Source organism: Giraffa tippelskirchi, chromosome 9 (genome assembly GCF_054371585.1).
Source record: "Giraffa tippelskirchi isolate mGirTip1 chromosome 9, T2T-mGirTip1v1.2.pri, whole genome shotgun sequence".
Taxonomy (NCBI): domain Eukaryota; kingdom Metazoa; phylum Chordata; class Mammalia; order Artiodactyla; family Giraffidae; genus Giraffa; species Giraffa tippelskirchi.
In genome coordinates, this window is record NC_137283.1 from 91314725 (window position 1) to 91337001 (window position 22277).

Sequence of the window (22277 nt, forward strand, 5' to 3'; positions counted from 1 at the left end):
AAACAACCCAATCAAAAAGTGGGAAAAAGACCTAAACAGACACTTCTCCAAAGAAGACATACAGATGGCTAACAAACACATGAAAAGATGCTCAACATTGCTCATTATTAGAGACATGCAAATCAAAACTACAGTGAGATATCACCTCACATCAGTCAGAATGCTGCTGCTTCTGCTGCTAAGTCTCTTCAGTCGTGTCCAACTCTGTGCGACCCCATAGACGGCAACCTACCAGGCTCCCCCGTCCCTGGGATTCTCCAGGCAAGAACACTGAAGTGGGTTGCCATTTCCTTCTCCAATGCATGAAAGTGAAAAGTGAAAGTGAAGTCGCTCAGTCGTGTCCGACTCTTTGCGACCCCATGGACTGCAGCCTACCAGGCTCCTCCATCGGATGGCCATCATCAAAAACTCTATAAACAATATATGCTGGAGAGGGTGTGGAGAAAAGGGAACCCTCTTGCACTGTTGGTGGGAATGTAAATGGATACAGCCACTATGGAAGATGGTATGGAGATTCCTTAAAAAACTAGGAATAAAACCACCATATGACCCAGCAATCCCACTCCTAGGCATGTACCCTGAGGAAATCAAAATTGAAAAAGACACATGTATCCCATTGTTCATTGCAGCACTATTTACAATAGCTAGAACATGAAATCAACCTGGATCTCCATCGACAGATGAATGGATAAAGAAGCTGTGGTACATATATACAATGGAATATTACTCAGCCATAAAAAGGAACTCATTTGAGTCAGTTCTGATGAGGTGGATGAACCTAGAACCTATTATACAGAGTGAAGTAAGTCAGAAAGAGAAAAACATTGTATTCTAACGTATATATATGGAATCTAGAAAAACAGTACTGAAGAATTTACTTACAGGGCAGCAGTGGAGAAGAAGACATAGAGAATAGACTGTGGACATGGGGAGAGGGGAGGAGAGGGTAAATATATGGAAAGAGTAACATGGAAACTTACATTACCATATGTAAAATTGATAGGCAACGGGAATTTGTCTAAGAAATATGGCTAAGAAACTCAAACAGGGGCTCTGTATCAACCTATAGAGGTGGGGTGGGGAGGGTGATGGGGGGAGGTTCAAAAGGGAGGGGATGTATATATACCTATGGCTGATTCATGTTGAGGCTTGACAGAAAACAACAAAATTCTGTAAAGCAATTATTGTTCAGTAAAAAAATACATTAAAAACAGTTTCAAATACTGCAGAGAATTTGATAGAATACCATGAATATGTTACCTAAAATCAATGCGTGTGAGCATTTCGATACAAATGCTGTGCTTCGTCTCACCCCATCTCTGTCTCTCCCTCTTCCCTCCTACTTATTTGTCTATCTACTTACCTACCTATAACCTGATAGGTAAAGAACAGTTTATACAGTATGATCCCTTCTATAAGGAAAACAGTATTGTATCAATTTTTCTGTTATCATGACATTAGGTATTCTTAAAATACTTCTTCTTTTGTATATTTGCATTTTCTTATTTTTCAATAATGAACATGTATTGTTTGTTTAATTAAAAAAGAAAATATTTATATACTCAAAAAAGAATTATTCATAATACAGTTACCAGCTAAATTCTAACTCTTGTTTTTCTATGAAAAAAAATATTCTCTGTTAACATAGCCATTATATAAATGCAACATAGTTATGTGCTATTAAGGAAATTTAACAGACCATCTACAATTGATTATTCTCTTTATATAAGGGATAATTTGGCTAATTATTTTCTTTATACAAAAGGCAATTGGCACAAATGCGCAAAATATTATCACTACATCAACGCATCTTTGTGAAATCTACTAACTTACAGATCTTACCTCTGAAACATTCCTTTCAATGACAGAACTTACAGTAAGCTTTTGTATTTGTGATAGAAACTTATAAACATTTCTTTTTATTTTAAATTCAGAACTATAAGCAGCACATAAATATTCAACTTGCGCTTTTGTTGTTGCTGCTGTTAAAAGTATTAATATTTATCTCAATTGTTCCTTGCTGCAAAAGTATTTAAAGTAATATGATAAAGTAAAGCCATGGTCTTAAAAAACTACATTTTATATTTTACACATCTTTAAAGATGATTACAATTTCACTTAAAGGAAATCACCAAAAGAACCTGTTTAATGCCAACTCTGAATTTAGGAAATAATATACTCCTTGGGCTTCCATGGTGGCTCAGTGGTGAAGAACCCGCCTGCCAATTCAGGAGACTTAGGTTCAATCCCTGGGTCAGGAAGATCCCCTGGAAAAGGAAATGGCAACCCACTTCAGTATTCTTGCCCAAGAAATCCCAGGGATAGAGGAGTCTGGTGAGCTACAGTCCACAGCGTCACAGAAGTCAGACACAATTTAGCGACTAAACAACAACAATACTCCTTACTTTCAAGAAAATCTGAAATCTTTAATTTGCAAAATGTACATGTAATAGAGGCAATTACTATCCCAAAGACAAGCTTAATTATGATCGACTATCTTTTTTTACCCAAAAAATGTTCATTTAGTATCTGTAAAAGGAAACATAAATTGGCTTATAAAAAATAACTTCCCCATGATCTTAAATCTAGGAATGAAACACTATGTTTTAAAATGCCATATATACATTTATATTTAATGTTCTTTAGCCCACCACATTCCTCTACCCATGGGGATTCTCCAGGCAAGAATGCTGTAATGGGTTGTCATGGCCTCCTCCATGGAATCTTCTCAACTCAGGAATCAAACCCAGGTCTCCTGCATTGCAGGCAGATTCTTTACCGTCTGAGCCACCAGGGAAGCTCAAATGAAGTTTTAGATTTTTCCAAACTTCTATTTCATTACATGATATTTTTAATTATGGCAAAAACTTGACAAAAAATAAATGAAGACACAAGCTGTATTTAAAATAAAACTTTACATACCTTGGCTTCCGAAATGCTAAACTATATTGTTGGCAAGCGAGACCCACAGTGGGAGTATAAACGATAGGCATGAATTTCTCAATGTCAGACATCAGCACTTTATAAAAGAGCTTTTCGTTTCTATCTTGAAGATCCATTAAGAGAAGATACCTGTGGAAATTGGACATAATTAGATCTACATTCCAACACAGTCATAAAATAGCTGTTTATAAATCTAAATGTTTGCAACAATATATACACTGGTTCAAAACTGGAAAGAAGTACGTCAAAGCTGTAAATTGTCACCCTGCTTACTTAACTTACATGCAGAGTACATCATGTGAAATGCTGGGCTAAATTAATCACAAGCTAGAATCTAAATTGCCAGGAGAAATATCAACAACCTCTGATATGCAGATGATGCCACTCTAATGGCAGAAAGTGAGAAACTAAAGAGCCTCTTGATGAGGGTGAAAGAAGAGAGTGAAAAAGCTGACCTAAAACTCAACATTTAAAAAACAAAGATCATGGCATCTTGTCCCATCACTTCATGGCAAACAGAAGGGGAAAAAGTGGAAGCAATGACAGATTTTATTTTCTTAGGCTCCAAAATCACCGTGGGCAGTGACTGCAGCCATGAAATTAAAAGACGTTTACCCTTTGGAAGGAAAGCTATGGCAAACCTGGACAGAGTATTAAAAAGCAAAGACATCGCTTTGCCAACAAAGGCCCACATAGGCAAAGCTATGGTTTTTCCAATAGTCATGTACAAATGTGACAGTTGGACCATAAAGAAGGCTGAGCCCTGAAGAATTGATGCCTTTGAACTGTGGTGCTGGAGAAGATTCTAGAGTCTCCTGGACTGCAAGGAGATCAAACCAGTCAATGCTAAAGGAAATCAACCCTGAATATTCATTGGAAGGACTGATGCTGAAGCTCCAATATTTCGAGTACCTCATGTGAAGAGCCAACTCATTGGAAAAGACCCTGATGCTGGGAAAAATTGAAGGCAAAAGGAGAAGGGGGTGACAGAGGATGAGATAGTCAGGTAGCATCACTGACTCAATGGATATGAATCTGAGCAAGCTCCGGAAGATGGTGAAGGACAGGGAAGCCTGGCATGTTGCAGTCCATGGGGTAGCAAAGAACTGGACACAACGCAGCTACTGAATACATACAGTATTTTTCAGGTCACATAGAAAATATCTGATCAAAAAAGACTTTAGAAATATTCCTGGGACTTCCTCGGTGGTCCAGTAGTTAAGAATCCACATTTCAATGCAGAGGACATGGGTTTGATCCCTGGTCAGGGAACTAAGATCCCACATGCCATGAGCCAACTAAGCCCGCATGCTGCAACTAGAGGGCCCTCGGGCTCTAGAGCCCATGCTTCACTAGAGAAGCCTGCAGACCACAAGTAGAGAAAGCCCGTGAGCAACAGTGAAGAGCCCTAGCCCCACAGCAAAGACCCAGTGTAGCCAAAATAATAATAAAATAAAAACTGTATCAGGTTGCAGTTTAAAAAAATAAACAAATATTCCTAATCACCTCAAAAATTAAAGAACAATAAACCTGAGCTGGTGCCATTCAAACACTTAAAATCAGTGCTGAAATAGCACAGTTTTATTAATATTTAAACAAGACTTTATCTCTATTTAAAAATGAAAGACAAATGAAAAATACCACTATAGGTAAAGTTTAGACAGTAACTTAACTAACTAAATAAAAAGACTTCATCGTTTGATTTGCAGTACTGAAGAGCCAAGAAAAATGACAAGCAGAAAATGACTATGGAATGTTAACAATGACCCTAAAAATTACTAAGGTAAGAAAGTTTAAGGGACTTTTCTAATTATTTAGATCAAGAGGTCTTTTTCCTTCTAGAGGCATTTCTGAACCAGAATTATCTTTTAAAATATCAACCTTATCATATTACTTGTAATCTTCAGTGGTTTATACAATAAAACTCCAACTGTTTGGTACAACTTAGAACAATCTTGCAAAACTGTCCTTAATAGTCCTACCAGCCTTTTTGGATTGATTCTCATTCTCTGGAATAGTTGAAAATGCATAGAATTTGGAGTCCGAGACACAAGGATTCTAATGCTTGGCAAATAGATGTTATTTCAACTCGCAACACTAACTGGGAAGAAAATGATGACCTTTAGAAGATGATGCTAACAGTGACCTAGCCATGTGGAAATCATCATCGCTAAGTCAACACTTTTTAGGACACTTGACACAAGCGGTATTCCCTACAGCTCCATAAACTCTCTTTACCTGAATTCCAGGTCATCAGATTGTCTCGGTTTTCCTTTTTCATTGATCATTCCTTTTTTCTTTCTTTGCTGTTTTCTCCCGGGCTCTAGAGGCTCTCTAACACTCGTCTCTAATACAGTAGGAGGTTATCCTGGCTCTGCTTCAGTGCTAAGTTGCTTCAGTCATGTCCAACTCTTTGTGACCCCATGGACTGTGGCCCTCCAGGATCCTCTGTCCATGGGATTCTCCAGGCAAGAATACTGGAGTGGGCTGCCATGCCCTCCTCCACGGGATCTTCCCAACCCACGGATCGAACCTGCATCTTTTATGTCTCCTGCATCAGTTCAGTTCAGTTCAGTCACTCAGTCGTGTCCAACTCTTTGCCACTCCATGGACTGCAGCACACCAGGCTTCCCTGTCCATCCCCAACTCCTGGAGTTTACTCAAACTCATGCCCATTGAGTCGGTGATGCCATCCAACCTTCTCATCCTTTGTCATCCCCTTCTCCTCCCACCTTCAATCTTTCCCAGCATCAAGATCTTTTCAAATGGGTCAGCTTTTTTCATCAGGTGGCCAAAGTATTGTAGTTTCAGCTTCAACATCAGTCCTTCCAATGAATATTCAGGACTGGTTTCCTTCGGGAAGGACTGGTTGGATCTCCCTGCAGTCCAAGGGACTCTCAAGAGTCTTCTCCAACACCACAGCTCAAAAACCTCAATTCTTCGGCACTTAGCTTTCTTTATAGTCCAACTCTCACATCCACACAGACTACTGGAAAAACCATAGCCTTGACTAGACAGACCTTTGTTGGCAAAGTAATGTCTCTGCTTTTTAATATGCTGTCTAGGTTGGTCATAACTTTTCTTCCAAGGAGTAAGCATCTTTTAATTTCATGGCTGCAGTCACCATCTGCAGTGATTTTGTTTCAAGTTCTATCCAAATCTACACACGTTCATTGCTACCATCCAGGATCTAAATCATCATCATCTTTTGCCTGTAAGTCTCCTAATACTCTTATATTCTATTCTCAATATTGCAAAGTCTTCTAGAAATATAGCTCAGATCATGCTGACCTTCTGTTCAAAACCTTGAATGAGCCCCCCTTCCACTCAGAGGAACAGCAGAAGTCTTACAACTGTGGCCTCCATAATCCATCTGTCCTCCATGACCTCACTGACTCCCTCTATTGACTTACCGCTCTCCCGCTCACTCATCCTGTTCCAGACACATGACTCCCTGTTGGTCCCTGAATGTACCAGCTAAAAGAGCACTGCTCCTCAGTTTCCTCACGGCTAACAGTCTCCCTGCCTTTCATTACTCACTCATAACCCACCTTCTCACTGAGGTCCATCCTGACCACGGAACTAAACAACACAAAGTGATCCCACCCACCCCCCTCACATTCTCTGTCCCTCTTAACATACTCCACCTTCTCTTCCTTTCATGAGCATTTGTCACTTTGTAGCGTATTAAATAATTTATTCATTATTTTACCATTTACTACTTTTAAAAAATAATTTACCTAAGTTTCATGAGGGCAGAGATCATTGTCTCTAACCCCAGTATTGAAAAGAGCATCTGACACTAAGTTGATGCTCAGTAAGTATTTGAGGGACATTCTGCAATAAAAATATGAAAGTCACTAGCTCTGAGGAGGCAAGTGATAAAATGGCCCAGGAAAAGAATGTTAAGTAAAAACGGAAGACAATAAAGGAAGGACTTTAGAAACACATGGAAGGGATGGTAAAGTTTAAGAAGCAAATACACATGTTGAATAAACTGAGTCAGCCTTTCCTCAGCTGATCCATTACCACATGTGTGTGTGTGTGTGTGTGTGCATGCATGCGTGCGTGCGTGCTCTTCGGTCATGTCTGACTGCGACCACATGGACTATAGCCCAACCAACTCCTCCGTCAGTAGAATTCTCCAGGCCAAGAATACTGGAGTGGGTTGCCATTTCCTCCTCCAGGAGATCTTCCTGACCCCAGGGACCAAACCCACGTCTTCTGCTTGGCAGACCGATTCTTTACCACTGTGCCACCTGGGAAGCCCATTACCACCTACAGGCTCATAAAAGAAGTGGTCATGGCAGGGATGAAGGGTACCCATGAGCTCAGCAACATGTACTTCCACCCACCAAGGCCGACCTGGCCACAGACACTGCTGAGAGCCCAAACTGCCAGCAGCAGAGACTGACACTGAGCCCCTGATATGCCACCGTTCATGTGGTCATCAGCAAACTCTCTGGTGGCAAGCTGATTATACTGGACAGGCAATGTAATTGGTTCTTACTGGAATAGACCTTTACTCTGTATGAAGACTTGCCTTCCCTGCACACAATGCTTCTGTCAACACTACCCTCCGGGGGCTTACAAGATGCCTCATTCAACATCATGGTACTCCACCCAGCATGGCTTCAAGGAACCAAGGAACTCACTTCAGGGCAAATGAAGTGAGGCAATGGGCCCTGCTAATCGAACTCACTGTTCTTACATGTTCCCCAACATCCTAAAGCAGCTGGCTTGACAGAATGCTGGCATGGCCTTCTGAAGATTCAGTTACAGTACCAGCTAGGGGGCAACATGTTGCAAACCTGGGCAAGGTTCTCTGGGAGGCTATACCTGCTCTGAATCAGTGTCCAATATATGCTTCTATCTCTCCCACAGCCAGCATTCACAGGTCCCAGAATCAAGGGGGGTAGAAACAGAAGTTTCCATCACTGTCATTACCAAGTATGCATGCGTGCTTAGTCATTTCAGTCGTGTCTGACTCTTTGCAACACTATGGACTAGAGGGGGCTGTCATTCCCTCCTCCAGGAGATCTTCCTTACCCAGGGATCAAACCTACATCTCCAGCTTGGCAGGCAGATTCTTTACTACTGAGCCACCTGGGAAGCCCCAAGTGATCCACTATCAATTCCTGCTTCCTATCCCTGAGATCTTATGCTCCGCTGGCCCCGAAGTGTTCATTCCAAAGGGAAGAATGTCTTACTGGGGGACAATGATTCCAATGAACTGGAAGTTAAGACTGCCACTGGCCACTCTGGGTACCATATGTCTCTGAATTAACAGGCAAAGAAGGGAGTTACCGTGCTGGTGGGGTGACTCCAAGGGGAAACTGAACTGCCACTCCCTAATGGAGGTAAGGAAAAGGATGTCTGGAATACAGGAGATCCCTTAGGGGGTCCCCGTGATTAAAGTCAATGGAAAACTACAACACCCAGTTCTGACAGGACTACTAATGGCCCAGACCCTTCAGAATTAAAAATTTGGCTTCCTCTACCAGGGGAAGAATCAAGACTGGCTGAAATACTTGCTGAAAGCAAGGAAAATGTGAAATGGGTAGGGGAAGAAGATAGTTATAAATATCAGCTGTAATAACATGACCAGCTATAGACATGAGGAGTGTAATAATTATGAGTATTTCTTCCTTACTGTGTTATGAATATGTTTGTGTGTACATAAATACATATATATCTGTGCATATATAAATATGTATAATACATATGCAAAGATACATAAACAAATATAATTTTCCCCTCTTTTATCCCTTTATCATGTTACATAAGATATACTAACTATATATAATAGCATTTGAATACAGTGACTCTTGAACAATGTGGAGGTTAAGGGTGCCAACCCTAACACAGTCAAAACTCCAGGTATACCTTACAGTTGGCCCTCTACATGTGCAGTTCCCATCCAAGGATTCAATCAACTATGGATTGTGTAAGTACCGTAGTATGCATTTATTGAGAAAAATCCACATATAGGTGGACCCATATAATTCAAATCTATGTGATACAAGCGTCAAATGTATTGTTAACTTTACATCACAGTATTAAAGTTAAAAGACAACAAGGAGAAAAGCAAACATCACCCTAGGGCTTTACATTCTCTTTTAGGTTAAGTGTTAACATGTTTTCAGTTTTTCCTGGGCTAGTTCTATCATGTTAGGGTCAAGTAGGACCTTTTTGTTGTCTTTATGCAGAGATTAAGTTTAGTTTAAGGAGACAGACATAGATTCCAAGTTGAAAAGCAGAGGTTAATTTTATATGTCAATGTGGCTGGGACACAGTATCCAGATATTTGGTCCACTATTCTGGACTTTTCTGTGAAGAAAGTTTTTGGATGAGACTCACATCTAAATTGGCGTACTTTGAATAAAGCAGAGTACCCTCCATAATGATGGTGCGCCTCATCCAATCATTTAAAAACCTTAATGGAACAAAGACTGGCCTTCCCTCTAACTCCTCAGCAGAAAAATAGTTCATGCCTTTGAACTTGAATCAAATTCTTCCCTGGGGCTCCAGCTGGCCAGTCTACCTGCAGATTTAGGACTGACCAAGCCTCCACAATCACTTGAGCTCATTTTTTACAATCAAAATCAACCAATCAATCAATAAACCCCTCCTCCCTCTCATTATGTACATAATTACACACACACACACATCCTGTTGGTTCTATATCTCTGGAGAACCCTATTATGAAGACTTACTAGATAGTGGGTTAGCTCTCTCTTCTAACCTTCACAATAATATTTTCAAATAACTATCATTCTCTTCAACCCAGAGATGGAAAAACTGAGGTTTAGGTGGGTTTAACACCTTAAGGGGCTTCCCTAGTGGCTCAAGTGGTAAAGAATCTGCCTGTAATGCAGGAGCCACAGGAGATGCAGGTTCTATCCCTGAGTCGGGAAGATCCCCTGGAGGAGAAATGGCAACCCATTCCACTATTCTTGCCTGGAGAATCCCATGGACAGAGGAGCCTGGCAGTCTACAGTCCACAGTGTTGCAGAGTCGGACACAGCTGAAACCACTTAACATGCACGCATGCAACATTTTAATACAAAAAGAGTCCAAAGAAAATAGTGAGACACATACAGTGGTCATGGCAGTGGTTGTAATGGTTTACTCAAGGATCCAATGCTAGTGAGATACAGCTGGAATTTCAACTTCAGCTGGCTAATTCCAAAGGCAGGGAACAATGTTACCTTTACCCTTGTATAAACACAGAAACTGGATTGCAAACAAAGTAAGTGACCTAAACTCCCAACAGTGTTGGAGCCACACTTGGAAACTAAACAGTGCACTTTCACCTATAATGTACTTAAGGTCTGACTCAAAGCCACTTTCACCTACTCTGGAATGGCATTTCCCCATAACTGACCTTGAGAGCAACAACTCTGTCACAGGTGAAAAAAGTCATTTCTCTGTGGCTATAGTTTACAAAAGAAAATTTTACCTTCTTCAGATGTTCCTACACAGGGTAAATTTTTTACAAACATCATTGTATTTATAGGCAAATCTTCCTCAAAGCTGACTACTCTTTCCAAAGCACTAAATATTTAAACTTGCTCATCTAATAAGACATAAACTAGACAGCTGCCTCAGAGAAATCGGAGAAGGCGATGGCACTCCACTCCAGTACTCTTGCCTGGAGAATCCCAAGGATGGAGGAGCCTGGTGGGCTGCCGTCTATGGGGTCGCACAGAGTCGGACACAACTGAAGCGACAGGAGCAGCAGCAACAGCCTCAGAGAAATACAAAAAATCACCTTCGGGAACATGTTACCTGTCAAAATCAGAGTTCAGACGCTCGAAATTCTTAAGTACTCGAAGGACCTGGATATCCTGACTGATGAAGGAGGGTGGCAACAGGCCATGAATGTTCAGTTGCTGCCTCTCTTCCAGGGTAAAAGCCAAGTCCTATAGAGAAAAGGAAAATGCAATAATTCAAGGGGGAAAAGGACACAACGCATACCTACACACCAAGGAAATCAGTAAGTATATGGAATTGAAAATCAGAAGATCTGGCATCCATTCAAGCATAGCCATGCGACTGTGACAAAATCATGGGGTCTCTCCACACCTCAGTTTCCTTACCTTTCAATATTAGGATAGCATTTTCAGATTTGTGTCGCTTAGATATTGTTACGATAAAATCAGGCAATGGATAGGAGGAGATTATCTGAAGACACACAAGTGAAAGAAGATATAGTTGTCAGTATTGGAATCATTAAATAGAAAAATGATGTCGGAGCCTGTAAAGTCGTATCTGACTCTCTGAGACCCCATGGACTGTACCCCACCAGGCTCCTCTGTCCATGGGATTTCCCAGGCAAGAGTACGGGAGTGGGTTGCCATTTCCTTCTCCAGGGGCTCTTCCCCACCCAGGGATCGAACCCGGGTCTCCAGCATTGCAGGCAGATGCTTTACTGTCTGAGCCACCAGGGAAAAGCAGTTATTATAAGAGATTTTAAAATGAGGAACATGAGGAGGTCACCTATGACCTGCCGTGTTTCTATTGGGTTGGCCAAAAAGTTTGTTTGGGTTTTTCTGCTACATCACACACAAAAAGCTGAACCAACTTTTTGGCCAACCCAATACATACAAAATAGGTTGGAGACACTGTATCTGTGATTTCAAGGTACCTTTTCCAACACTCCTCTCCCAAACTATCTCCTGCTTCTTTTATACCCTTCTAGTTATACAAAATTTCTCCCTACTGCCTGGACACATCGCACTCCTGTACCCTTCGAGGATACCACGGTCAAGAAAATCTTTCTTCCCTGCTTCTCTCCTTCCAAGCCATACCTCGAATGCCACCTCCTCTAAAGCCTTTCCAGTCTCCAGTCTCACCCAGTAAGCCCACTGGAGCCTTACTATTATATCTACATTATCAGTTTACATGAACACTGACTGTACAAAACAATAGTATTACAGACTATGCGGCTCAAAAACAAGCAAACCAAATAGAACGGATACAAAAACGCAGAATGGACCTAAGAGACGGGCCAGGATATAATATGAGGGAAGTCAAGCAGAGAAACCCCAGTAGTCATGAACCTGGAAGGACTAGGATGAGCAGTTTCCCTGGGGAAGGTCTCTTGTTCCAGATACTGAAGCCCAAAAGGCTTGTTCGAGTAGACTGTGCCCACTCTGGGTCCAGCCCTGCCATGACCATGTGTGGCTTTGCTCCACGTGCTATCCACACAGCTGGTGCCCATTTCTAAGATGTTTTGCTCCACTAGCAGCCATTCCCTTCAGTGCAAAAGCCCCCAGTGATACGTGGCTGGTCATGCGTCCTTTAGAGTCTAATGCACATGGACAGTAGCAGGATGGTCCCCCTCTGAGAAGACACCCCTGCCCATCCAGTCTAGTGCCCCCCTTCCTGGATACCTGGCGCACAGCAGACCAGCACAGCCTCTCTGTCCTCTGTCTGGATCCCAGTCCGCACCAGGAGACCCCATGGTGTTGCTGGAATCTTTCTCTTTTTTTGCGTGCTTTGTGTTTCCACAAGAATGCAAACTCCATGAGGTCAGGGAATTTTATCTCTTTTTTTCCACTACTTTATCCCTAGTGCTCAGAAAATTAACTGACCTAATTAGACCTCAGTAAAGTGTTACATCAATCCCTGGGTCAGGAAGATCCCCTGGAGAAGGGAATGGCAACCCACTCCAGTATTCTTGCCTGGAGAATCCCATGGACAGAGGAGCCTGGTGAGCCACAATCCACAGGGTCGCAAAGAGTCAGACATGCCTAAAGCGACATGCACAATGTGCTTCATAAACAAAACAGAAAGTTTTAAAAATTTTAGAGACTTACATTAAAAATTAAAAAGCATTAAAACTGCTGCTCAGGACACTGATTAGCCTATTAAGCCTGGTAAAATTATATTTTAAATTTAAAGTAACCAGAAAGGGACGTTTTTGTGAAAAAGGAATCTACAGAATGGAAGGCATAGTTCACCTGCTAAAGATACAACTTTTAATAAAGATACAAAGTAAAATGTCAGGAAATAACTCCTAGAATTGAAGCAAAATTATACACAGTAATGTATTTGTAAAAGAAGCGTCAACAGACTTTTCTTGAGCTTGAAATAAAACTTGTAAGTTAAAAATGGGGAAAAAAAAGCTGGGCTGAAGTTGAAGTCTCAAAAACATATAAATGTATGTGAAGAAGCAGCAAACTTCTGAATGGTACGCCCTTGAAAATCTGCCTACAAAAACAGTAATCAAAATACTAATATTCTGAGAATAAGGCTCATTATTAGCAGTGCTGACATAGGCTTGTTCTTTCGCTTTTTTTTTTTTTTAATAAATTTATTTATTTTAGTTGGGGGCTAATTACTTTACAATATTGTAATAGTTTTTGCCATACATCGACATGAATCAGCCATGGGCTTACATGTGTTCCCCTTCCAGGACCCCCCACCCACCTCCCTCCCCATCCCATCCCTCTGGGTCATCCCATTGCCCCGGCCCTGAGCCCTTGTCTCATGCATCGAACATGGAATGGTGTTCTGTTTCACATATGATAATATACATGTTTCAATGCTATTCTCCCAGAACGTCCCACCCTCACCTTCTCCCTCAGAGTCCATAAAATTGTTCTATGCATCTGTGTCTCTTATTCTGTCTCGCATATAGGGTTATCGTTACCATCTTTCAAATTCCATATATATGCATTAGTATACTGTATTGGTGTTTTTCTTTCTGGCTTACTTCACTCTGTATAATGGGCTCCAGTTTCATCCATCTCAGTAGAACCGATTCAAATGTATTTTTTTTAATGGCTGAGTAATATTCCATTGTGTATATGTACCACAGCTTCCTTATCCATTCGTCTGCTGATGGACATCTAGGTTGCTTCCATGTCCTGGCTATTGTAAACAGTGCTGCGATGAACATTGGGGTACACGCGTCTCTTTCAATTCTGGTTTCTTCGGTGTGTATGCCCAGCAGTGGGATTGCTGGATCACATGGCAGTTCTATTCCCAGTTTTTTAAGGAATCTCCACACTGTTCTCCATAGTGGCTGTACTAGTTTGCATTCCCACCAATAGTGTAAGAGGGTTCCCTTTTCTCCACACCCTCTCCAGCATTTATTGCTTGTAGACTTTTGGATAGCAGCCATTCTGACTGGTGTGAAATGGTACCTCATTGTGGTTTTGATTTGCATTTCTCTAATAATGAGTGATGTTGAGCATCTTTCCATGTGTTTGTTAGCCATCTGTATGTCTTCTTTGGAGAAATATCTGTTTAGTTCTTTGGCCCATTTTTTGATTGGGTCATTTATTTTTCTGGAATTCAGCTGCAGAAGTTGCTTGTATATTTTTGAGATTAATTGTTTGTCTGTTGCTTCGTTTACTATTATTTTCTCCCATTCTGAAGGCTGTCTTTTCACCTTGCTTATAGTTTCGTTGTGCAAAAGCTTTTAATTTTAATTAGGTCCCATTTGTTTATTTTTGCTTTTATTTCCAATATTCTGGGAGGTGGATCATGGAGGATCCTGCTGTGATTTATGTCGGAGAGTGTTTTGCCTATGTTTTCCTCTAGGAGTTTTATAGTTTCTGGTCTTACGTTTAGATCTTTAATCCATTTTGAGTTTATTTTTGTGTATGGTGTTAGGAAGTGTTCTAGTTTCATTCTTTTACAAGTGGTTGACCAGTTTTCCCAGCACCACTTATTAAAGAAATTGTCTTTTCTCCATTGTATATTCTTGCCTCCTTTGTCAAAGATAAGGTGTCCATAGGTGCGTGGGTTTATCTCTGGGCTTTCTATTTTGTTCCATTGATCTATATTTCTATCTTTGTGCCAGTACCATACTGTCTTGATGACTGTGGCCTTGTAGTAGAGCCTGAAGTCAGGCAGGTTGATTTCTCCAGTTCCATTCTTCTTCCTCAAGATTGCTTTGGCTATTCGAGGTTTCTTATATTTCCATACAAATTGTGAGATGATTTGTTCTAGTTCTGTGAAAAATACCATTGGTAGCTTGATAGGGATTGCATTGAATCTATAGATTGCTTTGGGTAGTATACTCATTTTCACTATATTAATTCTTCCAATCCATGAACACGGTATATTTCTCCATCTGTTTGTGTCCTCTTTGATTTCTTTCATCAGTGTTTTATAGTTTTCTATATATAAGTCTTTTGTTTCTTTAGGTAGTTCTTTCGCTTTATAAGGCACTAACTCATGTATTGGTGTCATTAGCCAGTCTTTTTACATGAATTTTCCAATGTCTGGTCTGAAACAATACCTCAGTCTAACAGGCTTGCCATATCTTATGTCATGTAAACAAAAATGCCATCTGGGTATCTCTTGATATTCTTTGATGTTTAATAACTACAAACTTCCATACATTGTTAGCCAAATTTTCCAAGATACACTAAAGTGCCAATTCAACTCTTTAGAAAACAAAAACAAACATCAGGACTTAGGAATCTGGAACCCTGGGCTGAGTTCAAGCCCTATGACTGGGCTCATATTGTATTGCTGTGCTCCGTGCTTAGTCGCTCAGTCATGTCAGACTCTTGGCGATCCAGGCACCGTAGCCCCCCAGGCTCCTCTGTCCATGCGGATTCTCCAGGCAAGAATATTGGAGTGGGTTGCCATGCCCTTCGACAGGGGATCTTCCCAACCCAGGGGTCGAACCCAGGTCTCCTGCATTGCAGGTGGATTCTTCACCAGCTGAGCCACAGGGAAGCCCAAGAATACTGGAGTGGGTAGCCTATCCCATTTTGAGGGCAATCTTTCCCACCCAGGAATTGAATCAGGGTCTCCTGCATTGCAGGCAGATTCTTTACCAGCTGAGCTACCACTACTCGTTATGATTTTTTTTTTTTAATCAATGACTATTGGTACCTCCCTGGTGGTCCAGTGGTTAAGAATCTGCCTTCCAATGCAGGGACGTGAGTTCAATCCCTGGTCAAAGAATCAAGATTCCACACGCTGTGGGGCAACTAAGCCCACGTATGGCAACTGCTGAGCTCACACCACAACTAGAGAATTCGTGCTCTGCAATGAAAGATGCTGTATGATGCAATGAGGATTCCACATGCCACAACCAACACTCGACATAGCCAAATAATTTAAAAAGAAAAACAATGAATATGTAAACTTAAATCTTAAATCCCCTGAAAAATTTTAGATATATATGGCAGTTTTAAGAGTGACACATCAGTGTGATTCCTACCAACCAATAGCTTCCCAAAAAGTATTCAGAAAAACAGTTAAGTTGAATATTGAACAATGTAATAATCCCTGCTCTCTATTTCATTGTTTCAAACGATAATAGAGACATATTAATAGAGAGATATTTTGGAGAAATTTATACACAGGTCAGTTATGTCTAACACTTGACAGTGATACGCTAGCTTTAATATATTCTTATTAAAAAGATGAGATAACATATCTGCTTCAAAGAATTTTTACCTTAGGGTTCTCCTGCAGGGCCAAGAAAGGACAGTGTGTCCAAGGTATAAGTGCAGGTTCTAACTTTCAAATGACTTCTACTGAGTCTTTTTCGTGTAGTTCAAAAGCTTAGCTATACATATATTAGGTTTCCAGACCATTTATAATTCTAATTCCCTAAAAGCATTCTCATACACTGGAGGTTCAAGCCCGGTTTTCTTCTTTTCTATTACTTGCCTTACTTCTTAAAAAACCTTTTGGACTAAATCCCTAGACATCAGAATGGTATGTTGTTTCACTTCTGAGAGCAGCAAACAGCACAACTATTCTTCTGGACGCTAATAATTAATTTATGTATATCTTCTTGAGAAAACTGAGACTACCAAGCAGAAATGAAAACAAAATTCCTGGCAAAACAGGAGACATACTGGAAACCATGTTTGCACAGAGCAAACATAACTGAGAAAGAAACTTTGTCCTGAGTAATATATTAGAAACTATTACCACAGAACAGAACAAATAAGATCTACATTCCATGATAACAATCTTTATTGTTTCCAGTGAACTTCAGTAGTTTGCCTTCTTTTTTCTAGACAATGACTAAAAATAATCAAGCTGGATGGCAAAAAGGAAAACACTATCTAAATCAGAAATTTCTTGAAGACAATCTATGCACATGTGGGAATTCATTATGACAAGAGAATTCATTAACTTTAATGTTTGCAGCCATCATCATATTAAGGCAGAGATGTTTATACATTTTATTCAAACAGTAAATCCATAGTGTCCAGAATAATACCTGCCACTTTGTATGCAATCAACAAAAAATGTGTTGAATTAACATATTAATCATTAATAAATCACTAATTAATGATTTGCTCTAATTATACAATTGCTACTATATGTTTTGGAGAAGATAAAGCAGAAAAGTGAAGAAGGGAGGTTGAAACACATAGAAGAGTAAGTGGAAAGTGAAAGTGAAAGTCGCTCAGGTGCATCCAATTTTGCAATCCCATGAAATGTAGTCTGCCAGGCTCCTCTGTCCATGGAATTTTCCAGGCAAGAATACTGGAGTGGGTTTCCACTCCCTTCTCCAGGGTATCTTCCTCACCCAGGAATCAAACCCGGGTCTCCTGCAGGCAGATTCTTTACCATCTGAGCCACAGGTAGAAAATAATGATCACAAAAACAAAACTAAGCTACATCACTACACAAGACTATTATTCAGTAGTAAAAAAGAAAAGCTAATGAAACAAGAAACATAGATGAACCTCAAACACATTATGCTAATGAAAGAAACCAGACTCAAAAAGGCTACAAAACTGCATTTCATTTATTCGACATTCTGGAAGAGGAAAAATTATAAGGGTTAAAAAAAATCAGTAGTTCTCAGGACTGAGAGTGAAGAGTTGACTACAAAGGGGCAAGCAGCACAAGGGTATTTTTTTTGAGCTGGTGGAACTTTTCATGATTGTGGTGCTGGTTACACAACATCCTACACTCGTCAAAACCAACTGAAGTGTACACCAAAAAGAGTGAATGTCACTGCGCTAAATTAAGTTCCATAAAAAGTCAACTCAGCAGCTAATTTGCTCCTTATTTGAAAACATGATCAAAATGATTAAAAGTTTGCTTAGTATATTATGATATATTTTCCATTCCAAATTTTAAAATACTGTTATTTTAAATCTAATTTGGTTTTGAGTGCTTTACAAAATTTTCTTCATCATGTATTATTTCAATTGAATGACGTTCAGGTTTGATAAATGTAACATTACATATAATATGGCATATCTGTCCTAAAAGATATTATGAAAAAATGTTTTAGGGGAACTTCCCTTGTGGTCCAATGGCTAAGATCCCGTGCTCCCAATGCAGGCGGCCTGGGTTCGATCCCTGGGCAGGGAACTGGACCTCACATGCCACAACTAAGAGCTCACAAGCTGTAATAAAACATCTCACAAGTCACAACTAAAGAGCTTTGATTTTAAATATAACAAATTCAAATGAATTAACAGAGTTTACGTGAATACATCTTATCTACAGAATGATAAGTGATACTGGACATTTGCTGAGGACACATTCTACTGTATGTTTCTTTACCCCAAGTCTTCAGAGTGCCAAAAGTTGTTCTTTTTTAAAAATTCTAATTAACAACACAGATAATAACTTTTAGAATCGTCCTGGTGGTATACAATTTCATTTTTTCAAAAACACCATCAGCCAGATGGAATATACATTTCCAAAGTAAAGTTTATATCAGAAATATAATCATATGAAGATGATTATATTTAATGTATTCTGCTGTGCAATCAAATTCTCTGGCAATAGTCTTCTTTAAGAGGCAGAAAAATCAATTATTTAAAAGCAATAATAATTCTTCAGGAAAAGCGTTTTCCTTTATTACATAGCCATTCATTTATATATATATATATATATAGTATAGAGTAGATATATATTTTTTTACAGATATCTAGTATAGGTTGTCTCAGGAGGCCTTACAAATAGTTGTGAACAGAAGAGAAGTGAAAGGCAAAGGAGAAAAGGAAAGATACACCCATTTGAATGCAGAGTTCCAAAGAATAGCAAGGAGACATAAGAAAGCCTTCCTCAGCGATCAATGCAAAGAAATAGAGGAAAACAATAGAATGGGAAAGACTAGAGATCTCTTCAAGAAAATTAGAGATACTAAGGGAACATTTCATGCAAAGATGGGCTCGTTAAAGGACAGAAACGGAATGGACCCACCAGAAGCAGAAGATATTAAGAAGAGGTGGCAAGAATACACAGAAGAACTGTACAGAAAAGATCTCCATAACCCAGATAATCATGATGGTGTGATCACTCACCTAGAGCCAGACATCCTGGAATGTGAAGTCAAGTGGGCCTTAGGAAGCAACAATATGAACAAAGCTAGTAGAGGTGATGGAATTCTAGTTGAGCTCTTTCAAATCCTAAAAGATGATGCTCTGAAAGTGCTGCACTCAATATGCCAGCAAATTTGGAAAATTCAGCAGTGGCCACAGGACTGGAAAAGGTCACTTTTCATTCCAATCCCAACGAAAGGCAATGCCAAAGAATGCTCAAACTACCACACTATTAGGGGAATGAAATGGCAACCCCCTCGAGTACTCTTGCCTGGAAAATTCTATGGATGGAGGAGATTGGTAGGCTACAGTCCATGGGGTCGCAAAGAGGCGGACACGACTGAGCGACTTCACTTTCTTTCTTTCTATAGTTCCTTTTGGAGAAGGAAACCACAACCCACTCCAGTATTCTTGCCTGGAGAATCCCGTGGACAGAGGGGCCTGGTGGGCTACAGTCTATGGGGTTACAGATAGTCAGACACGACTAAGAAACTAACACACACACACTGCACAATTGCACTCATCTCACACGCTAGTAAAGTAATGCTCAAAATTCTCCAAGCCAGGCTTCAACAGTACGTGAACGGTGAACTTCCAGATGTTCAAGCTGGATTTAGAAAAGGCAGAGGAACCAGAGATCAAATTGCCAACATCCGCTGGATCATCAGAAAAGCAAGAGAGTTCCAGAAAATCATCTACTTCTGCTTTATTGAATACACCAAAGCCTTTGACTGTGTGGATAACGATAAACTGTGGAAAATTCTTCAAGAAATGGGAATATGAGACCACTTGGACTGCCTTCTGAGGAAGCAACAGTTAGAACTAGACATGGAACAACAGAATGGTTCCAAATCGGGAAAGGAGTAGGTCAAGGCTGTATACTGTCACCCTGCTTATTTAACTTATATGCAGAGTACATCATGTGAAATGCCAGGCTGGATGAAGCACGAGCTGGAATCAAGACTGCGGGAGAAATATCAATAACCTCAGATACGCAGATGACACCACCCTTATGGCAGAAAGCAAAGAGGAACTAAAGAGCCTCTTGATGAAAGGGAAAGAGGAGAGTGAAAAAGTTGGCTTAAAACTCAACATTCAGAAAACTAAGTTCATGGCATCTGGTCCCATCACTTCATGGCAAATAGATGGGGAAACAGTGGAAACAGTGACAGACTTTACTTTTGGGGGCTCCAAAATCATCACTGCAGATGGTGACTGCAGCCATGAAATTAAAAGACGCTTGTTCCTTGGAAGAAAAGTGATGACCAGCCTAGACAGCATATTAAAAAGCAGAGACATTACTTTACCAACAAAGGTCCATCTAGTCAAAGCTATGGTTTTTTCCAGCAGTTATGTATGGATGTAAGCGTTGGACTATAAAGAAAGCTGAAAGCTGAAGAAGTGACGCTTTTGAACTGTGGTGTTGGAGAAGACTCTTGAGAGGCCCTTGGACTGCGAGGAGATCAAACCAGTCCATCCTTAAGCAAATCAGTCCTGAATATTCAATGGAAGGACTGATGCTGAATCTCCATACTTTGGCCACCTGATGTGGAGAACTGACTCATTTGAAAAGACCCTGATGCTGGCAAACATTGAAGGCAGGAGGAGAAGGGGACGACAGAGGACAAGATGGTTGGATGGCATCACTGACTCAATGGACATGAGTTTGAGTAAACTCTGGGAATTGGTGATGGACAGGGAGGCCTGGTGTGCTGCAATCCATGAGGCTGCAAAGAGTCGGACATGACTGAGTGACTGAACGGAACTGAGTATAGAGTAATTTAGACTTCCCTGGGCTCAGACGGTAAGAATCTGCCTGCAATGCAGGAGACCCGGGTTGAATCCTTGAGTTGGGAAGATCCCCCAGAGAAGGGAATGGCAACCCACTCCAGTATTCTTGCCTGGAGAATTCCATGGACAATGGAACCTGATGGGCTACAGTCCATGGGGGTCACAAAGAGTCAGCTATGACTGAGCGACTAACACTTTCATTTTCAAACTTATATAGTAATGATTATAAAAATATACCTAAAATATACTTGACACTAGATACTCTAAAACTTATAAGAAAATATCATAATCATACAACACCCCAAACTTATTTCATCTAGGCAATACAGGATATAAGCAAGTAAACCATATTGTAGTTTAAGTGATGTTTGCTTAATTTTCAAAAAGAAAGAACACCTCTATTAAGAGAGCAAATGGATTTTGAAAATATAGACGAGAGGTTTAAGTAGTTTAAGCGTTTCTTACTTAAAAGTCAGAACTTTATAGATTCCTTATAAAGGCTGAGAAGTTGTTAACCATCAATGTCAACACTAACATTAATAAAGTTTCAAAATTCTTTTAGCAGGATAGAGTGTTGTTGTTCTCAAAGAAGTTTTAAGGTAAATTTCACATTTTTCAAAGTGGCAAAAAGTTCCTGTTAAGTAAGCAGACTGGTAATTCTTAGTAAACTGTTGAAACTACCAACACACTCAAAGGATAAAACTTAGTCTAAGATCCTGGATGAAAATGTATATGAATAATCCAAACCAAATGCGTAATACCTACCACCAGAAGAGTCTCTAGTGATCACATGGACATTTGCATTTCATTGAAAGGACTGTTGCTGAAGCTCCAATACTTTGACCACCTGATGCCAAGAGCTGACTCACTGGAAAAGACCCTGAAGCTGGGAGAGATTGAGGGCAGGAGGAGAAGGGGGCGACAGAGAATGCGATGGTTGGATGGCATCACTGACTCAATGGACATGAGTTTGAGCAAACTCAGGGAGACAGTGAAGGACACGGAAGCCTGGTGTGCTACAGTTCATGGGTTCGCAAAGAGTCAGGTATGACTTAGTGTCTGAACAACAACAACAACAAATATGTGTGTATATGTATGTGGTGTGTGTGTGTGTGTGTGTGTGTGTGTGTGTGTGTCTCAGACAAAACCCTCTAAGTATGCCTATGATAATATGTAAAGTGATTACTCAGATAGTGAACCAAAAGATCAGGATTACAAGATAATTGTCTATGGTGCCTTAATTTGATTTCTTAACTCTTTGAG

General features: G+C 40.3%; 1 protein-coding gene across 3 annotated transcripts in view; it reads right to left on the bottom strand.

Annotated features, from left to right (window-relative positions):
• ME1 (malic enzyme 1) overlaps positions 1–22277 on the bottom strand; it is a 209667-nt gene that overhangs the window by 166604 nt on the left and 20786 nt on the right. For 2 of the 3 annotated variants that reach the window (XR_014065573.1, XM_081530465.1), the window contains exons 2-3: positions 10735–10868; positions 2923–3072 (exon numbers count right to left, since the gene is read on the bottom strand). Coding sequence is in view for 2 of the 3 variants with exons in the window: in XM_081530465.1 (XP_081386591.1) it covers positions 2923–3072; positions 10735–10868 (284 nt within the window). In the remaining variant the exon portion in view is untranslated. Of the gene's footprint in view, positions 1–2922; positions 3073–10734; positions 10869–12100; positions 12170–22277 lie in introns of those variants that run through there. The other variant, XM_081530466.1, reaches the window with a different exon arrangement.